The sequence below is a fragment of the Emydura macquarii genome, unplaced genomic scaffold (genome assembly GCF_026122565.2).
Source record: "Emydura macquarii macquarii isolate MOO-44397 ecotype Brisbane River unplaced genomic scaffold, CSIRO-AGI_Emac_v2 contig_1477, whole genome shotgun sequence".
Lineage (NCBI taxonomy): Eukaryota > Metazoa > Chordata > Testudines > Chelidae > Emydura > Emydura macquarii.
In genome coordinates, this window is record NW_027131614.1 from 16798564 (window position 1) to 16818052 (window position 19489).

At 43.8% G+C, this 19489-nt stretch overlaps 1 protein-coding gene across 1 annotated transcript in view; it reads right to left on the reverse strand.

Annotated features, from left to right (window-relative positions):
• RAB2A (RAB2A, member RAS oncogene family) overlaps positions 1-19489 on the reverse strand; it is a 67854-nt gene that overhangs the window by 27244 nt on the left and 21121 nt on the right. Inside the window, exons 4-5 of the mRNA XM_067553723.1 lie at positions 3331-3413; positions 759-851 (exon numbers count right to left, since the gene is read on the reverse strand). Coding sequence (XP_067409824.1) covers positions 759-851; positions 3331-3413 — 176 coding nt within the window. The remainder of the gene's footprint in view (positions 1-758; positions 852-3330; positions 3414-19489) is intronic.

A 19489-nucleotide genomic window follows, 5' to 3' on the forward strand; every position in this document is an offset into this window, starting at 1 on the left:
GTATCTAAGGTCAAATACAAGACAGACATAGGTCTAGAAAATCAGTTACTGTGTCACAGTTCATTGCAAATATTTTGTTTTTCAACTGGCTTATAGAGAGGTAGAAGTTTTTCAACAATTCAACCAGGTCTACTTTTGTTTCATTTACTGAACAAATTTTCATTTTGGACAGTGTACATACATGCCTTTTTACTTTTTGCAGAATAAATGCGCTTATGAAGTGAATCACACAGTATGAGTTTTGAGTTTTTATATAAAAAATGCTTCCCCCCCCAACCCTTCTTTCAGAAAAAGGCACAGATTTTTGTCAAATTTAAGGAAAAATTGTAACCACTCTGACATAAGCATGCAAGAATTTACATTTCAAGTATTAGAAACAGAAAGAAAAAGACAACACTTTTAAAGAAATGCAAATAAGATTAGAAGATTAATACACAGCATCAAATACTAAAACTAAACAAATTAATGGACTTAGTCATTTTTAAATTAAAATTACTTCTGAATCATCTAGCCAGAGCATAAGTACATATAGCTCGCCAATGTATGAGGTTTATTACATCCAGAATATTTAGAAAAGAGGATTTTTTAGTGTACTGAAAATCTTGATATTCATTAAAGATTAAAAATTATCTAAAATTAGCACACTGATTACAAAGAATTACAAATATCAGAGGGAAATTATTACCTAAACAAGCAGGTCATAAAGCTTTATTACCTGCAAACTTCTGAGCTTCTATTTCATTAAGGTTTATTTTTACCTTTTATTTCCAATAAGCATAATGACCATGTTGGAATTGGAATGCTGGCGAGCATCTTCTAACCAGGTTGTCAAGTGATTGAAAGTGTCTCTCCTGAATTTGAACAAGAATTAAAATTAAGAGTGGTGCTTCAGAAAAGAAAAGTATTGCCCAAATGGTATCACACATTTTTCTTTAGTCATTTATTTCAGTGATAAGATTTCTTACATTAGGTTCACACACAAGCCAATATATTGTAAGTATAATCAGAACTCAATATACTGTGTGATACATAAGATAAAGGGTGAAATCCTGGCCCCAATGAAGTCAATTGCCAAATCTGTAGCAAGTATCCGTGCTTTCAGGGGTGGAGGGGGGAGGAGTTTTATAGTTGTATGAAATGCATTGAAAAGGACACTGAAAATGTAGGTTTGTTGAACTAATATATATGTATAGATTTTGTTATTTGTTTATGTAATTTTAATGAAGATTTCCAGTTTGAATTATGCCACATATTTCAGGCTGTTATAAATCCATTATGTGCCACACAACTCTTCCTTTTCTTGGCCACTAGGGGTATGGGAGGTTTTAACCCCATCTTCTCTTCTGCCAGTTTAAGGGAGCAGGGGGTAAAGGAGGGATTAAAGGAGGTGGATGATGGGCAGGAAAGCTCATCAAATTCAAAGACACATCAAATTCAGCTGTCAAGGGTTTTTGTTGTTTTGCTGTTATTGGCAGAGAGAGTCAGCATGCAAGGTTCAGAGTGCCAGTTAGAATACTAGCTGCCTGAGAAGCTGCATCTCATGACTCAAGAAGTAAACTCACTTAGCGCTGAAGCTTGCCTGCTGACAATAGCCACAATTCCCCCTGGGGGAAAGGAACAGGCAGACAAGTAGTAGGAAACAGGGGAGTAAGGAGGACAAAATGGTGGTTGACTTCACCTAAAAATCAGCAAGTTTGCTACCAAGGAAATTCAAACAGGATTCTTTCAACAGTAAACTGTAGATTTCATTACTATAACTTTCACTAAGAGTAATTAATAAGAGGTCTCACATATTGTAAAGAATTCTTCTAAATGACCTAACTAATTTGAACATTAAAAAAAAAAAAACAAACCCTAATGCAGTGGATACAATAGCAACTGCTACAGTCAAGACAGAAGATTTCCATTCTACCCCTCATTTTCAGGTGTTCAAGGTTTGGTCTCTGCCTAAAGGAAAATTATTTCAGGAAGTTTAAGTAAAGAAGTGTTTTTCTTTTAAGACAAATAATTTTTTACATAGAGTCTTCACTCTCCTTGTAAAAAAAACAAAAAAAACAAAACCCCCAAACAAATTATTGCACAAAGACAATTCTTGCTTGTTCCATTATAAAATAAACTTAACTTTTTGAACAGCAGTACAACTGGGGATGCAGAGATGAAACTTAGCATGGAAATAGCCCCTTATTTAGAAAGCTGCCACATGTTCTGATGAAATTTGTTTTAACTCAGGCGTTATGATCCTTTGGAAAAAATTACATACTGTACTTTTCACCTTTTTGTTAGCCTGTAAATGTGAATAAGTTAGATGTGTAATGAAAAAGTGTAATGAAAAAATGCATGAACCACAGCAAGGATTCTGTAAAGGTTGTAAGGTGCAAAGGGAGGTCTGCTGTACACTTTGTAAGGTTTGCGAACACTTTGTAAACACTTACACTCTAATCCTGAATTCAGAACCTCATATCCACCTACACAGTTTTCAAGCCAAGAGTAGGGGCTATTGGTGTAAGCACTTCAGAAGTCTCTGATGTATCTTGGGGTATATCTATACTGCAATTGGGAGGTGTGATTGTAACATGTATAGGCTGATTTTATAATGGATACACACACACACACACACACACACACACACACAGAGCAGAGGTCAAGTTCTGCTTTCATTCAGCATGAACTCTGGTATTTCCTTTGTGCTTACCCATGCAACTGTAACAACTTTTAAAAGATTTTGTATAGAATTTCCTACTTTTCTGTTTTTTTTTTGTTTTTGTTTTTTTTTTTTTTAAAGAAAAATAAAAGGGGAGGGGGGAGAGCTACTGACAAGTACTTTACTCTCCCTAACTTGGAAGCTCTGTTGGTTTGCAATAAATGAGTGAATTGCATATGTAAATTCCATAACTGGGAATTATTTGATTATACATCCAGCAGGGCTTCTAGGGGTATATCTAAACTTGAGCTAGTTTTGACCAAGCTAGCTCACTAAAATAGGAGTGAAGTTGTGGCAGCACAGTTGGCAACAAGAGTTAGCCACCGACGTAAATAAAGCCCATCTATGATTCCAGGTGTTTACATATTGTATTTGAGAAAAAAAGTACACCATGAAATTAAAGACCATATGGTACAGAGGGTAAGGTTCAACCTCCACTTGGCATTTCTTGACTTTTGAACATTGAAATCAGGTGACATCGATACACCATATACTACAGTTTTTGAATGGATTGTATTTCAGTTTATTTTACTCACTGACATCTAAATTTATCTATAAAATTTCTACAGACAAAAAAGTCTAATTGTACATTCTAAAATATTTCTGATGTCCTTCATTAAGTTTCTTACCTTGTAATGTCATACACTAGTAAAGCCCCTGCTGCCCCTCTGTAGTATGACCTTGTGATGGAACGAAAGGACTCCTGCCCTGCCTGTAGGAAAACAAAGTTCAGTTACTTCATTTATTAAATTACCATCTGTGATGAAAGCTACAAACTTATTACTTACTTTGAGGGTATTTTTTGGGGGGAGGGGGGTTGGAGGGGGAAGGGAGGAGGGAAGGAGTTGGGGAACAAAACCTCACTAGTTCTGGAAAGAAAAGTCACATATAAGAAGAGGACTACAGCAGTGTGCCATTAAAAAGAAAGAAAAAAAAATCAGGAACAAGACCTCTAAACCTTTTTTGGCAATCCCTGACAACCCAATTTACTGAATGGCTTCACAATACATGAATCATTATTAGAGCACAGAATGGACTCCTAGCAACTAAGCTCTGAAGACAAATTTGAAAGGAAGCAAATAACCCAGAGCTTCACATTTGAATTCAATAACCCGCTCCCTGGGGCAGCTGTTGACACTAGAATAAATAAAGCCCATTGTAAATAAATGATGAATGACATCTTTACGCCCACCATCTGCTGGTGTAAAGGTTGTTGGAAGGCCAAGGATGCAGATTTTATCCGTTATATCATAAACTGCAGCCAGCTTTCAACAGTCTTCAGATGGAATTCTTTCAGTAATCATTTTATTATGAAAAACAGAAAATGGCTTAAAATTTAATTTCATATTCTGTTCTACACTTAATCAGTTTCCTTTGTATTTGATATATAATGCTTGTCAAAAGGCAACAGGATGTAAGAGTCATTTTCATACCCACTGGTGAATCAAACACCAGAGATCCTGTATAAATTAGGAAGTTTTTCTTTTTTGTAGATAAGAATTTCTATTACAAAGGTCTCAGAACAAGGGATGTGGCCCACTGATTCATATTTATGGTCATATTGAATGATTCTCTAGTTTGTTTTTATCCCTCTCTTTGTGCAGTCCAAAATATCCCTAACCCCTTGGAAGTGTCACCATGAGCTTTCAGAGAAGTTTCCCTGGTACTACTTCTATTTGGAAAGATCCATTTCTGCATATATGATAGTATTAAGTTCTTTAGGGCAAGGGAACTAATGACAAATGTATTTAGTCAACTGTATAGTGATTAGAAAACAATTTACAAAAAGTTCAACAGGCTCAGTGGACAGAAGTGGAGGCCTAAAAAAGATTCAGCTCCTGAAAAATGCAGAAATGCACACCAGCAGAACCTGAACTCCTTTTCCCCTCTTCCCAAGATAAATGCTCACCAGCATCTGACAATCATGTTATAATGTTCACCTCCAATTCTAAGCCATATAATACATATATGTCTTCTAGTGTTGTCAGAAAATGCCACTGAGTAGGATTAGGAAATACTAACATTTATGTGGAGAAGGCCCTACAGGTAGTAAAATATTGTTACTCTGCTGAAATTAAGACAATAATGATTTCTGAAAAATGAAAACAAAGATTAAGCATACATGTTATTTTTTATCAAGAGATAGGTTTCTATCAAGAGAGAGGCCAGATACGCATACTGGGTCTTTAGGGAATTTACTCCCATTCAATTAGCTTATCTTACAAGAAAGGCCCTACTGAATCAGGGAGAATTCACGACCATGAGTGACATAGACCATATCTACTCTACAAAAGAGTTACATTCTTTAAAAACAACAACAAAAAACCAACCCCACACCACACACACTGTGTCGGAAGACTCCAATAGAGCGGAAGGAGGGCGGTTCTTGGAATGGACATGAGCAACACATCTTGAAGAACAACAGTTATAAAAGGTAGACAACCATTTATTTTTCTTCTTCGAGTGCTTGCTCACATCAATTCCAAGTATGTGACTCCCAAGCTGACCAAAGGAGGAGGAGTCAGAGCTCATGGAATCTCTGACTGAAGCACAGCTCCAATATATGCTGCGTCAACCCTGGCCTTCTCAGTGATAGCATAATGCGAGGTGAACATGTGTATCGATGACCAGGCTGCGGCCCTGCAGATTTCCTGTGTAGGGATCTGCACCAAGAAAGCTGCTGAGGAAGCCCACACCGTTATTGCTGGGGCTGGCACCTTAGCCAGGTCATAGCAGATCCTGATACAGGAGATGATCCATGATGAGATCCTCTGGGACGATACTGGGAGACCCTTATTCCTATCTGCTACGAAGATGAACAGTTGGTTTGGTTTACGAAAGGGCCTAATCCTCTCTATATAGAAAGCTACTGCCCTCCTAACATCTAGGGAACAGAGGCTTCGTTCCCTGATATTGGCATACAGCTTTGGGAAGAACACCGGAAGGAACATATCCAGATTCGTATAAACTGGGATACCACCTTAGAGAGGAAAGCCGGGTGGGGTCACAACTGAACTTTTTCCTCATAAAACACCATGTTTTGAGATGTCAAAGCCTTGAGCCTTGAGGTAATTGCGACCAGGAATGACACATTCCACAAGACATAAAAGGAGGGAACATGTCACCACGGGCTCAAAAGGGAGGTGGTCCCATTAGTCTGGTGAGTACCAGGTTAAAGTCCCATGCTGGTATCAGATGGCAAACCTGAGGGTAGAGCTGTCCAGACCCTTGAGAAAACAGGTCACCACTGGATCAGCGAAGACTGATTGTCAATTAGTACCTGAATGAAATGCAGAGAGCATCGCCAGGTGTACTTTTATGGATGACACTGAGCCCTACTTGCTTCAGGTCCTCTATGATGGAGCCCATGTTGTGGAAGCAAGACTCTGATAAGAGCGCCCTGGCCTGGGTGGAGTCCAGGTTGGCTCCTATAAATTCTACCCTTTGAGTGCGGGAGAGGGTGGACTTGGGGACGCTCAGCAGTAGCCCCAGCTTGCTGAACACTGATTGGATCAGGGACACGTGGGCCTCTCCCTGGATCTTGGAGTGGCCCTTGATCAACCAGTTGTCCAGGTATGGGAACACCACAGAGAAGACTGCCATGCACTTCATGAAGACTCGGAGGGCCGCTGACAACCTAAAGGGGAGGACTATAAACTGGCAATAGGTGTGGTTTATTACAAATCTGAGGAGCCTTCTGTGGGGAGGGATTTTTGAGATATGAAAATATGCGTCCTTCAAATTGAGGGCAGCGTACCAGTGCCCCAAATCCAAAGAGTGAATGAGGGTGGCCAAGGAAACCATGCGAAATTTCAACTTCCTCATAAATCTGTTGAGGTTTTGTAGGTTGAGAAGGGTCTGAGGCCCCCCTTGGCCTTTGGTAATAGAAAATAACGGGAGAAGAATTCCTTTCCCCTTAGCTCCTGAGGAACCTCCTCCACCGCTCCTGCAAGCAGGAGTGCTTTAACCTCCTGTATAAGAAGTTGCACATGAGAGGGGTCCCTGAACAGGGATGAGGTTGGGGAATGGGAGGGGTGGAGGAGCAGAACTAGAGAGAATATCCCAGTCTATCGTGCATAGCACCCATCTGTCTGAGATTATTTGGGCCCTCACCTGATAGAGCTGGGACAGACGATTAAAAAAAACATGGGGTGAGGATATGGGATCTTGCCTGGTAAGCTGTCCTTGTGCATGCTCTCAAAACGGTTGTTTCGACACTGAGGCCTGCCTTGCTGAGCTCCGGTCTTGGTTGGAAGGAGGCCAAGGCGTTCTGTTGTTTCTGTCTCTCTTCCTTGAATAGCCTTCCTGGCCTAAGAGGAATAGAACCGTGGAGGTGGTTAGGCCTTCTCTGCAAGGCAGGAGTATGTAGGCCCAATGATTTTAACATTGCCCTGAAATCTTTAAGCTTGTGGAGCATGGAGTCTGTTTGCTCCAAGAAAAGTCCTGAGCCTTTGAAGGGCAAGTCCTGGATTGTCTGTTGGACCTCCAGGTTGGGGAGGCCCGACATCTGCAGCCATGAACTCCTCCACATGGTGATTGCTGAGGACGTTGTCCTTGCAGCCGAATCTGCCACATCTAAAAAAAAAGCATAGTGTGGTCCTCGCTACCGCCTTGCCCTTCTGCACAACAGCTGTGAACACCATCCTAGAGTCAGCTGGGAGCAGATCCTTGAACTTCAACATGGTGTCCCATGAATTGAAGTTTTAACGGCTCAGGATCACTTGTTGGTTCACGATCTGAAGCTAGAGCCCCCAGTAGAATAGACCTCCCCACTGAAGAGGTCCAGCTTCTTTGAGTTCTTGGATTTAGGGGAAGGACCCTTCTGTCCCCGCCTTTCCTTCTCATTCGCAGTCAAAACAACCAACAACCTTGGCTGCAAATGGGTGAAAAGGTACTCGTGACCTCTGGATGGGTCAAAGTATTTTCTCTCTATCCTTTTTCCTGTAGGGGGGATAGAAGCAGATATTTGTATGATCTTGATCAGGAACAGTGCCACTCTTGAGGGGCCTTCTGGCATTAAAATATCCACCATGGGATCCACTGACTCCATCACCTTCTCTGCTGAAGCCCCATGTTCTGGTCCATCCTCCTCTGCAACTCCTGATGGGCCCTGTTGTCCAATGGGGAGTGGGCCGGCTAATGTCCCTGCCATTGCCTCATCTGGTGACAAAGACGAGTAAGCCTTGGGAAGAGTCTGCTCCTCCAGCCCATCGGTCTCGCAGGACGCTCTTTGTGCTGGGATGTTGCGTATGTTGCCAAATTCCAATTCCCTTAGTGCGGACCTCAGTGCCATGCGGCAACCTATGGCTCCTCAGTGGTGGGGGGGTCATCCTTCTGAGGTAAGGGAGCGGGATCTCTGGAGAAGGACCCCTGGGCCTAATGTTATGCTCACGGTGTCCAGAAGGGCCATTGTGCTGGCATCTGACACTATGCTGGCAAGGGTCCCATGAAAGAAACTTGTCCCGTCTCCTGTGCATGCCAGTGTTTCTTTGACCAGTGCCTACTGTGACAGGAGGTGTATGACTCAGCCTTCGAGTTGCAAGACCCAGAGTTTGAGTGCAAGGATTAAGGCAATGTCAATCAAGACAGTGCCGGAGAAAGGTGCTGCAGAGACAGCGACAGATGCCGCATCATGGCTGGTTTGCCTCTAAACGGCACCACACTCTTCTGTGATGCCAGAGGTCTCACCAACATGCCTCTCTCTGAACTGGAGGGAGACTGCTGTGCTGTCATGGCTATCAGGTTCACGACACCTCAAAAGGTGTCAAAGAAATCCAACTCTTCCACCTGACTTCCCCTTACCAGGGAGTTTCAGGCACTGGACTCGACGTACCCTTCTGTGGACCCAGACTCAAGAGTGCTTCGAAAGGGATGGGTGCAGTGGGACCTTGTTCGGCACGCACACCCCTAATGTCTTTCGCTGATGACCTTACTGTAGGCAAGCGCCCTCTATCTGTTTTCTTGTGCTTCTTGCGAGGCACCAGTGAGTGACAGCAGTGCCTGGTCGACTCTGATGCCAGTGAGAGATGATGAGTCCCTGGGTGCTGAGGATTTCTTTGGTGCTGCCAGCTCCCTTATTGAGGATGGTGCACTCTGCACGGAGGTTCTGGGGTCTGACTGGCTTGCTGGTTGGGGGCGAAAAGCCACCTCCATGAGGTTTTTCAGTCTGACCCTCCTCTCCTCCTTAGTCCTGGGTTAAAATTCTTACAAATTCTGCACCAGTCTATCTGGTGGGATTCTCCAAGACACTTCAAACAGGAGTCATGGGGGTCACTGTTAGGCATAGACTTATGGCAACTACCACACTCCTTAAACCCCTGGGATCAAGGCATCCCCCAACTCCCTGGGGAGGGAGAGCAATTAAAAGAGGGGGGAACCTCCAAATTGAAACTTTAACTACTAACAGCTGCTTACTAAACTAAACTATTTACGAGTATCTGCTTGCTGGACACTAGGGGAATGGCTTGCCAAAGCAAGAGATAGCCCCACGACTGTCACGGACAGTAAGGAGGGACTGAAGAGGCAGTGGCTCAGCAGAGCCCTATATACAATGCCATGAAGGAGCCACTCCAGGGATGCCTACACAGACCCGATGGATACTGCTAGGGGAAAAAACCTTCTGATGACTGTGCACGCGGCATGCAAACACCTACTTGGAATTGACATGAGCAAGCACTCGAAGAAAAATACTTTCTTAGCACTGTTTTGCTGTGATGTATATAGGTTTTTCAAATAGCGTTATGACCTTCAAGGCTAACCAGTAACTTAAGAAATTATTTCTTGAAAACTTATGCCCTAGCAACACTGGAGAAAAAACAAAAAAACAAAAACAAACAAACAAACCACTCACCCACAATATGAAGAAGTTTAAAAACTATATTTTTTTAAAAATGCTTTTTTAGAACAATTGTAGCAAAGAGGGCTCTAGGCATTTTTCAGGTGCTACGCCCACACATACATCTTTACGAAGTTTAAAACTGCTACTCAATATGCTATTAAAGCTTATCTACCCCATAGATAGGATGCATATAAGGTCTTACAAAACTGTGTCCTTATTTCTAAACCCAGAAGCACTATAAACACTACAAATATAATTTTGTTTTCCATAGTGAGTGAATAGTTCGCAAACTCACATAAAATAAAATGGTAGTAAGAAATGGTTACTTACTGTAACTATGATTCTTCAAGATGTGATGCAGACGTGTATTCCACTTAGGTGTGTGTATGCCCAATGCGCTGGAGTTGGAGACTTTTGCCCAGCAGTACCCTTAAAGGGGTGGCACTTGCGCCTCATGGTTATGGCTCCTTCCCTGGCTAGATGAGGTGGTGCAGCTCTGACCCCCATCAGTTTCTTCACCCAAAAGCCCGAAAGGATATTCCAGTGCAGAGGGGATAGAGGGTAGATCATGAAATACACGTCTGCATCACATTTCAAAGAACCACAGTTAAAGTAACGGTTTCTTCTTCTTCAAGTAGATGTAGGCATGCATTCCACTTAGGTGACTTGCAAGCAGTACCACAATCCAGAGGTGGGGGTCAGTGTCTACTGTAATAGGTATTGCAGAACCATCCTTCTGAGGCCTGCATCCACCCTGGAAGATGCAGTAATGGCATAATGGTCTGTAAAAGTATGGATGGATGACCATGTGGCCGACCTGCAAATGTCCAACATGGAAATGTCACTGAGAAATGCTATCGATACCGCTTGCGCTCTCATAGAGTAAGCCTGTATCCACTGAGGAAGTATAGCTGAAGTTATCTCATATGCAAGCTTGATACAGGATGGTATCCTTCGAGAGATGGCCTGTGCGGAGACCGTTTGCCCCTTCGTGCGATTGCACAGGACATGAACTAGCAAGGTGAAACACAAAATGGTTTGGTCCTGTCTAGGTAAAAGGCTAGACATGGCCTGACATCCAGAGTATGGAGGTGCTGTTCTTCCAGAGAAGAATGCAACTCAGGGAAAAAACACAGGTAAATACAATACCTGATTCAGATGCAATTGAGAGACCACCTTGGAAAAAACTTTGGGTATGGTCGCAGCTTTACATTGTCCTTGGAGAACTGAGTGTATGGCGGCTCAGCCAAAGTGATGGCTATCAGGAATGCAGTTTTCTGAGACTGGAGGGGCAACGGCCAGGCTGCAAGGGGCTTGAATGGAGGGCCCAACAGAGCTGCCAGAACCATCGTTAGGTCCCATAAGGGAACTGGGTCTCAGACCAGAGGATGAAGGGAGAACCCCTTCAGAAATCTTGTCACCATGCATTGGAAAAAAAATGACTTCCTTTGAGTCAGAGGACTGAACACTGATATCGCTGCCAAATGGGCTCTCAGTGAACTGAGCACAAGGCCCGATTTCTGAAGATGAAGCAGGTGCTACAAGATGTCCTGGATGGAAGCCCTGTTGGTTGGGGCCCCAGGTCAAGGACCACACCCAGAACCTCTTCCACTTCGCTAAGTAGGCTGTCCTAATGAAGGACTTCCTATTGTTGAGTAGGACTTGTTGGTCCTCTTCATCATTCAGCCATGTAGCATCCATGCCGTAAAGTGAAGGGAGCTGATTATAGGATGGAGGGTGCACTCGTGGTCTTGAGTGAGCAGGTTAGGATAGAGAGGAAATGGTATAGGAGGCTGATCTGGCACAGCAAGGTCTGAGAACCAGTACTGTCTCAGCCATGCTTGAGCAACAAGGATGAGCTTGGCCTGATCTGCCTTGAACTTGAGGGATGACCTGCGGAATGACCAGAATTGGGGGAAAGGCATATAGAAAAGCCCATTACCAGCTGCAGTGGAAGGCATTAGAGAGGGAGCCCGGACTGAGGCCCCACAGGGAGCAAAATAGGCGACACTTGCTGTTTTCCCTTGTTGCAAACAGGTCGATCATGGGGATGCCCCAATTGTGAAGATGACTCAGAAAACACTCTCCTTCAGGGACCATTTGTGGCTCAAGGAGAAAACCCTGCTGAGACAGCCTATAAGACGATTTTACACCTGTGGCAAATGGACTGTTATTGGAGCGGCGTCTTCTTTGATGCAAAAAACTGCCATAGGTTGATATGCATTATGGATGGCCCCAAGTTCCAACATATTGATATGGAGAGAGGCTTCCTATAACGAACAGACCCCATGCCCTCAATTAGTCCAGATGCATCCTCAACTCAGGAAAGAAGTGTCGGAAGCGGCTTGGTCGGAGAGGGCTGAGCGAAGGAGGCTCCTTAGTGCACATTGCGTGGGGATTCTCACTAGTGCAAGGAATCCAGGACCAGTAGACGAAGGTGAACCAACCTGTCCAGAGAATGCAGGGCAGGGCGGTAAACAGTCCTGAGCACATCTGAAGAGGGCAAAAGACACAACCTGGCAAACTGGACCACCTGCGTGCAAGTGGACATGTGGCCCAACAGCCTTCGACACACACAGACTGTTGTTGATGGCTGAGACTGCAGACTTGAGGCACAGCTGTTTAATTACCCGGAAGCAGTCAGCAGGGATGACCTCAATTTCGTGAACTATAACAGGGCCCCACTGAATTTGACTGTTTTAGTGAGAGCCAAGGTTAACTTTGCGTGTTTAAAATGAGTCCCAGATGATCAAGCAAATGCAACAAGGTGTTCACGTGGGGAAGAACCTCCTCTCTGGAGCCACCCTTCAGCAACCAATTGTCGAGTAGAAGAAGATGTGGATTCCCTTCCTCCTAAGATAAGCCATGACCACCGCCATGCATTTGGTGAAGACTGAGGGAGCAGAAGAGCAGCCGAATGGGAGAAGCATATACTGAAAGTAACGTTCTCCTACTGCAAAATGCAGAAACTTCCTGTGACTCAGTAAAATCGCCACATGAAAATAAGTGTCCTGAAGGTCCAGAGCAGCGAACCAGGCATTCTGAGGCTACGTCTACACTGATGGCAGCAAATTCACCACTGTCAGATCAATTTATCCTGATCGATTGAGTGGAAGTGGAGACCTGCTCAATCAACCCGGAATCAATGCTATTAATCCACCTCTGCCAAAAAGAATAACGGTGTGTCAACGGGAGGGCATTTCCCATCGGTGCAGTGAACTGAAGACACTGCAATAAGTAGAAGTTAGGAAGTTGACGGGAGATACGCAAGCTACTTTATGTGGGAGGATAGCTGATAGACTGACCATGCGGAATCTCATGTACTTGATGAATTTGTTGAGGCCGCAAAGGTAGATCCCGCCCTTTGATTTCGGTATCAGGAAGTACCTGGAGTAAAAGCCATGGCCCCGGTGTTCCTGTGGAAATTCCTCCACCACTCCCAACTTCAACAGAAAGCTGACCTCCGACAGGTACAGGGAACGAAGATGGGAAGTGGGAGTTGAGAGGAACTGGACTGTGTAGCATGATCTGACAGTTTAGGACCCAGTTGTTGAAGATAATCAGTCCCAAGCATTGTAGAAGTGGGCCAGTCGGTCCCCAAAGAGATGGGAAAATAGAGGAGGAGGAGTGACAACTAGACTACTTCTCTGGACAAAGGAGTCAAAATGGGCGCTTGGCCTCTGCCAAGAGAGGGCATGTGGATTGTCTGAAGGCTGAGCCCAACTGCATTCTCTTATGGGATCTCTCTCTCTCTTTCTAGGGAAGTCTTGTTGTTTTTTGTGGGGAAAGATTATGCAAAGGAATGGTGTGGACAATATTGTTGATGCGTCCCATGCGTCTTTGAATGGATAGTGTGTACACTCCCAAGGACCTCAAGGTAGCCCTGGAATCCCTGAAGGGGGTCAAAGTGTCAAGTCTTGTCCAAGAACAAGACTTGGCTGTCAAAGGCCAAGTCCTCCATGGCTTGCTGGACATCCACAGCGATCCCAAAGTTTAGGAAGCCCTCCTCAGAGTTACCACCAAGGCTTTCACACTGGCCGAGACATCTGCAATGTCAAGGGTGGACTGCAGGGACATTTTAGCCACCAAACAGCCTTCTGGTCCTCAAATTTAGCCATGGCTGATCAATTGAGGAAATCATACTTGACCAACAAAGCTTGCTGACTTGTGATCCTCACCTGTAAGGACTGTGAGGTATAGATCTTCTTGCCCAGAAGATCCAACCGCTTGGAGTCTTTGTCCTTGGGAGTAGACTTGAACCTACCCTGTTGTTATGACCAGGGAATTCAGGTCCAGGTGGGAAAAGAACCCCTCAAATCCCTGCAAAGTAGCACTTTTCCATGCATTTTGCCACTGGTGGTACCGAGGCTGTTGTACTTTGTAGGGCTCTCACCAGTTGTAAAATGTCCACCAATTTGTACATGTTCTCTTGGAGGAACTCAACCTGGATGCCAGGAATGTGGCTATATAGCATAAAAGGTCCTGCTGTGCCTTAAAAGTCTTCTGGAATAGAAGGAGATAGTTGACAAGGAGGAAGGTCTTTATTGAGCCAAAACCCGCTCTGACTTCAGGGAAGACGTACCTAGGAGGTAGGACTCCATTGGTTCTACACTGAGGAAGACTGATGCCTGGGCCTGCAGTTCATCTGAAGACATCACTATCAATCTGGGGGTAAGTTTGGCTTCAAACAGGATGAACCATGGGATCTCCGTAAATGAGAATCGTTCCACTGAGTCCATGACTAATAAAGGTAGGACATTGGTGGTCAGCAGGGGGCCAGGCCAGGGACCTCCATCCCCGGACACGGACTACACACCAACCTTGGGAGCCATACTGGTCCATTGATAGCCCCTGGAGTTCATTGGATGATGTGGAGTGGAAGAATGACGACTCCAACTAGCAATCAGAGCCCCAGGATTTCAGCAACATGGGCACAGCGATGCCTGAGAGAGCCAATAGGTGGCCTGATTCATCCGTTGCCCAGAACCAGGCAGGAATTGGTGCCCCCAATGAAAGCGGTATCGTCAGTACCGAGCATGCCTGTGCCACAGGCAGTGTCGGTCCCTGCAGAAACAGCAATACCTAAGAGCCCAAATGCGTCAACGTTGACGCTGGTGAGAGCCACCATGGTGTACAGGGGCATTTTAGCAATCAGCCAAGTGTCCAAGCCACTGCCAATTATTGGGATGGACTACCAATTATCCTGCTTACTGCTTTTAGCCATTATCAGGCCTTTGCAGGAACTTAGCACAACTAGGCAAACTAGGAGAGGGGTAGTAGTCAGTGGACATGTGAAGTGAGCTTGACTTTGTGCGTTCTCTCTCTGAATATTCTGGGGCTGATTGTGAAAAACAGGAAGTCTGGATATATTTTAGAACTGCAGCTATGGGGAAATCTAGCAACTAGACTAAAGTCAGGATTGCTTGCTTAACAATTTCTTTTAGTGACATGTCTAACTTTTGCTTCTGTCCAGTGATTGATTTTGCTTGGTTAGTTATGTAATCTTTTCTGTTTCTGTAACTTTTGGGGTATAAGAGGGAGGTACTGAGTCAGTCAGGGGATCACTTCGTGGACACACTGAAAGATCTCCAGGCACAGATAGAAGACCAGCCATCCGGAAATCTGTGATTCAATCACCCAAAGACTGTCTCAGACTTGTGGGGGTAACTATCGATGGTATGCCGAAGAAGGCTGGGTGGTACGTGAGCCGAATCCACCGCTGCCGGAAGGGCCCTCCCACCCACGCTTGCGAAAGTGTGCCGCCGAAAAGGGGAAACGGCGGAAGGGTTTCGGCGGAGGGCATTGTTCCCACCATGGAGGCCACTGCGAAACCCCGCCGCCACCGAAAGTCCCGGCCCGCCGCCGCTGCGAAAGCCCCGCCTCCCCCACTTTTTTTCCCCGAGTGGTACTCGGGTCAGGTACAGTCAGTTCAAGTGGTACTCGACCTGACTGTACCTGACCCGAGTGGTACTCTGGAAAAAAAAGGTCGAGAACCGCTGGTCTACTGTATGTGTATGTACTTAAACTAATTCCAATGGGAATTGCTTGAGGCCAGGAAAAGAAGCTTTGAAGTTAAAGCATTTGGTTTGGATTTGTCTTTTTGGTAGTATATAACAGATGGATGGGCTGTGTTTCCTTGGTGCATGGCCTGACACCGATTCACAGAGACTAAAAGTTACTGAGTTAAGGAACCCTGGGTTACAATGGGAGCACTTGTGGCGGTGAACATGCTGGGATTGAAGACAGTCTCCCAAAAGACATGAAGGTTCAGTGGCTCACTCCATTAGAGGGACTACAGGTGGCAAAGCCCTGGGAAAGTCCTGGATCAACAGTGTGGTTGGGACCGAAAGGCAGAGGAGGTTTGCAGCTGCCTGGTACACCGATGACATGGACACAGTACCAGATTCAACGGATGCCCGAAGGCTGGAACTGGAGTCAACGGTACAAGTTTCTGCCCTTCCCACTTCATACCGGGGAAGGGTCAGAGATACCATGCCACCTCACACCCCGGAACTGGCTCTGTGCCAGTGTGTGCTTTTCCTGGGGGAGACAGAGGAGTCACGCGCAACCTGGAACAGTCCCAATTGTTCTTATGAGACCTCTTCCTTGGTGAAAACGATGGAGATTGACTCCTCTGCCTCCTCAGCAAGGCACCTGCTCCGGAAAAAGAGGCGGCATTTCAGAGCCGGAGGATGATCTTCAGCCCGAGGAGGGCCTCAGTACTGGATCAGGCTGCATGGCTCATTGAAGCAGATGTTCCTTCAGGCAAAGGTCCCGCACCATGTGAGTCTGCTTTTTAAATGGATTTACAAATCGAACAGTGCTCTTTAAAGGTGGGCCTTGCTGAGACAAAGCCAGCACTGTGTGTGAGGGAGCTACTGGGGATCGCTCCTCCACACGAAGGACAGTGTTTAAACTCTGGTGAGGACATCACTGGGCAATACTATTACCTAACACTAACTATATACAATAAACTAGGCTAAGACTAAATGTGAGGTTGTGAGACTACAATCACATGGAGCTCCAACTCCAGCCACAGGTTGTGAGAAGGAACTGAGGGGGTTTGAGGAGGTGCTGCCTCATATAACCAGGGGAGGGACCACAGGTATGAGGCATGAGTGCCGCCTTTCTACAGGTAGTGCTACGCAAAAATCTCCCAGCTTCTGCACGCTGGGCACACACACACCCCTAATTGAAATTCATGTCTGCATCTACCTGAAGAAGGTATTTTTCTCCCAAACAGAAATATTAGTGTTATCAAACTACTGTACATGATCTCCTGAGATCACATAAGGCCAGATTTATGCTAGTTTGAATATGGTTAGGCATTTGCCACAAATACTACTACAGTAAGATTGCCTGTTTGTCAGGATCATAAATGCCATCACAAAAATATATTATAGGTTCGCCCCTCCCCGTCCACTCAGAAAATCATAGTCTTTGTCACTTCTGTCTAACCTGCTACTGAGCAAGAGACTCTATGAAGCTTTACAAATTTGGCTCCATGTACATACAGTGTATAGGTTTTGAAGTTATTGTAAACATTTTTATTGTCAAATATCTGAAGTCATCTCATAATTTCCCTTCATGAAAAATATTGTACGCCATGACTTCCTCTTAGAAAAAAGGCACAAAAATCTATAATTTTATTTTATTGCCATAAAAGTCATCACTTTCTCCATTTTTTTGCCACAAATAATCAGCTTTAGTTATTACCAACAACAGCCTAGGAGAGGTGCTAAATGAATTTACAGTTCAGTACTTAGCACTTGTTTGAGGGCACAACGATCAGTATTACAACAAGCATGCCCTCAGATGTATATACACATTCTCAACATTCTACCTAAATGTACAGTAGTAGTGTCTTTTCACCCTAACTAGAATAAGAGGGTGGATAAATAAGTTTCTATAGAGACCATAAATTTAGGTTTATATGCATTTATCCTGCTCTTTAATGGGTAATGTCTTTTATTCTAAAAAAAAATATGGATCATAAATGCCATATGGCAAGAACACATTTCAAAAGGAGCCCAAAATAGCAGATAGATACATATAGAAATACCAAATAATATGGTCTACACTTTATTTTTAAATATGTATAATTTTAAGACTCGCTAATCTGAAACATATATATGTTAAGGCTTCCTTACACCAGCAAAAAAAAAACTAGAGAAAAGCAACATTCAGTAAGCAGCCATAAAATAAGCTTTATGTTATTCCAGTAACCTTATATTAAATACACTGTTACACACACACACACACACACACACACACACACACACACACACACTCTCTCTCTCTCTCTCTCTCTCTCTCTCTTCATGTTACTACTTTGCAAGTCTGGTATAGTGGGACCAGTTTGAGTTTAGCTACTTATAATTCCAAGAATGACATTTATGAAAATAGCTGACTGGGAGCTGAATATAAAATTAAAAACAGGTTTGATACTATATTATGCTCTCATATGGAACAGGTATAAGGAAAAAGCATTCATCACGCTTCTTGTAAATTCCCATTCTAATGATGGAGGACAAGGAAGGGATTCAAATAATATGGAGATTTGGATAATAGAGCAGAATCCCGTTAGGACTGTGAGGAGGAGAAGAGCCTATGGCTATGGGGGAAGCCATCCTGCTGCTGAAAGGTGCCTGTATCAGCACAGGGAGCCCTCTGCAGCCCTGTTGTCGCAGCCCCTCTGACTCATTCCCATGTCAGTGGGGCTGCAGAAGGCTTCCTGCGCTGCCACATGGCCATTGGCAGCTGATCTCAGAAGATTCAAGGTGCAGAAGGAAGGGTGTGGTCCTGGAGAGGCAAAACAGACACCCACGGCCAAGGTGGTGAGGGGCCACAAGCAACCAGCCACAGGGAGGCTCCCCTGCAGCTGTCCTACCCTCTCAAATATCCAAGCCACCAATGATCTGAATAATATCTGTGACCTCAGGCCATTTGGATAATTGGGACTATACTTTATTTAATTTTTCATAGTAAGGATTTTTTGATCCAATTAGTTTACAGTAAGGTATCACAAATATATGCTCAAGACTGAGAGAAAACACTAATGGAATGAACAACTCATTAAAGTCTTGTCTTGACCAGAAAAGTTGCACTGATTTACATCAATTTAATCAAATTGATGCAAACCCTAGAATATGCCCTTAAACATGTTTAGTTTAATCATTTACCAATGTAAAATAAATCAATTTAAGTGTAGGTTAAATCAATTCAAGTGCATCTACATTTTGCGTCTGAGTTAAACTGGTGCACATTTTCAACCAAAGACTTAAAATTGAATTCAAACAGTATACTTAAAAAGTACAAAAAGCAAGATCAATTTTTAAACCAATTTATTAGTGTCAGTCACTAAGGCATGACATTTGGACTTAACTAAATCAAGACAAGCTACTGAATACCCTCATATCGCACTGGAAGTGGATGTCCTCTATTCACATACGCTGAAACTCTGGCTTCACCAGACCAGCCTCTAAGAACACATGAGTACATCAGTCCCAGTGTTCAATCATTAGCTTCTCTTAGAGCAAAAGATGTACCAGTTCTGATGTAGAAAGTATTACCAAACCCAAAGCATTAATCAAAAAAAAAAATCATGATTTAAAAAAAAAATGTTTAATTCTTTTTATTTGACTTCTGGATGGTAAGCTTTTAGGGTTCATGTGTTACTAGGCTACCATGAAGACTAGAAACTTTTTAAAATGAGAGATAAGATTTGTATTTATTCAAATACTCCAGGAGCTGGGTCTTTAAGAAAAATACAAAACCTTATAAGACTCAAATAGAACTGTTGGTGTTGGCAACACTGTCAGACCATCCATTCATTATGAACTAGATAGACCATCAAAGTCTGCTTCACAAGACCCATGGATATCTGTCAGATGGTAATTTCTGATCAAAATAGGATCTTAATGTCAAAATAATGCTTGAGGCAAGATGCT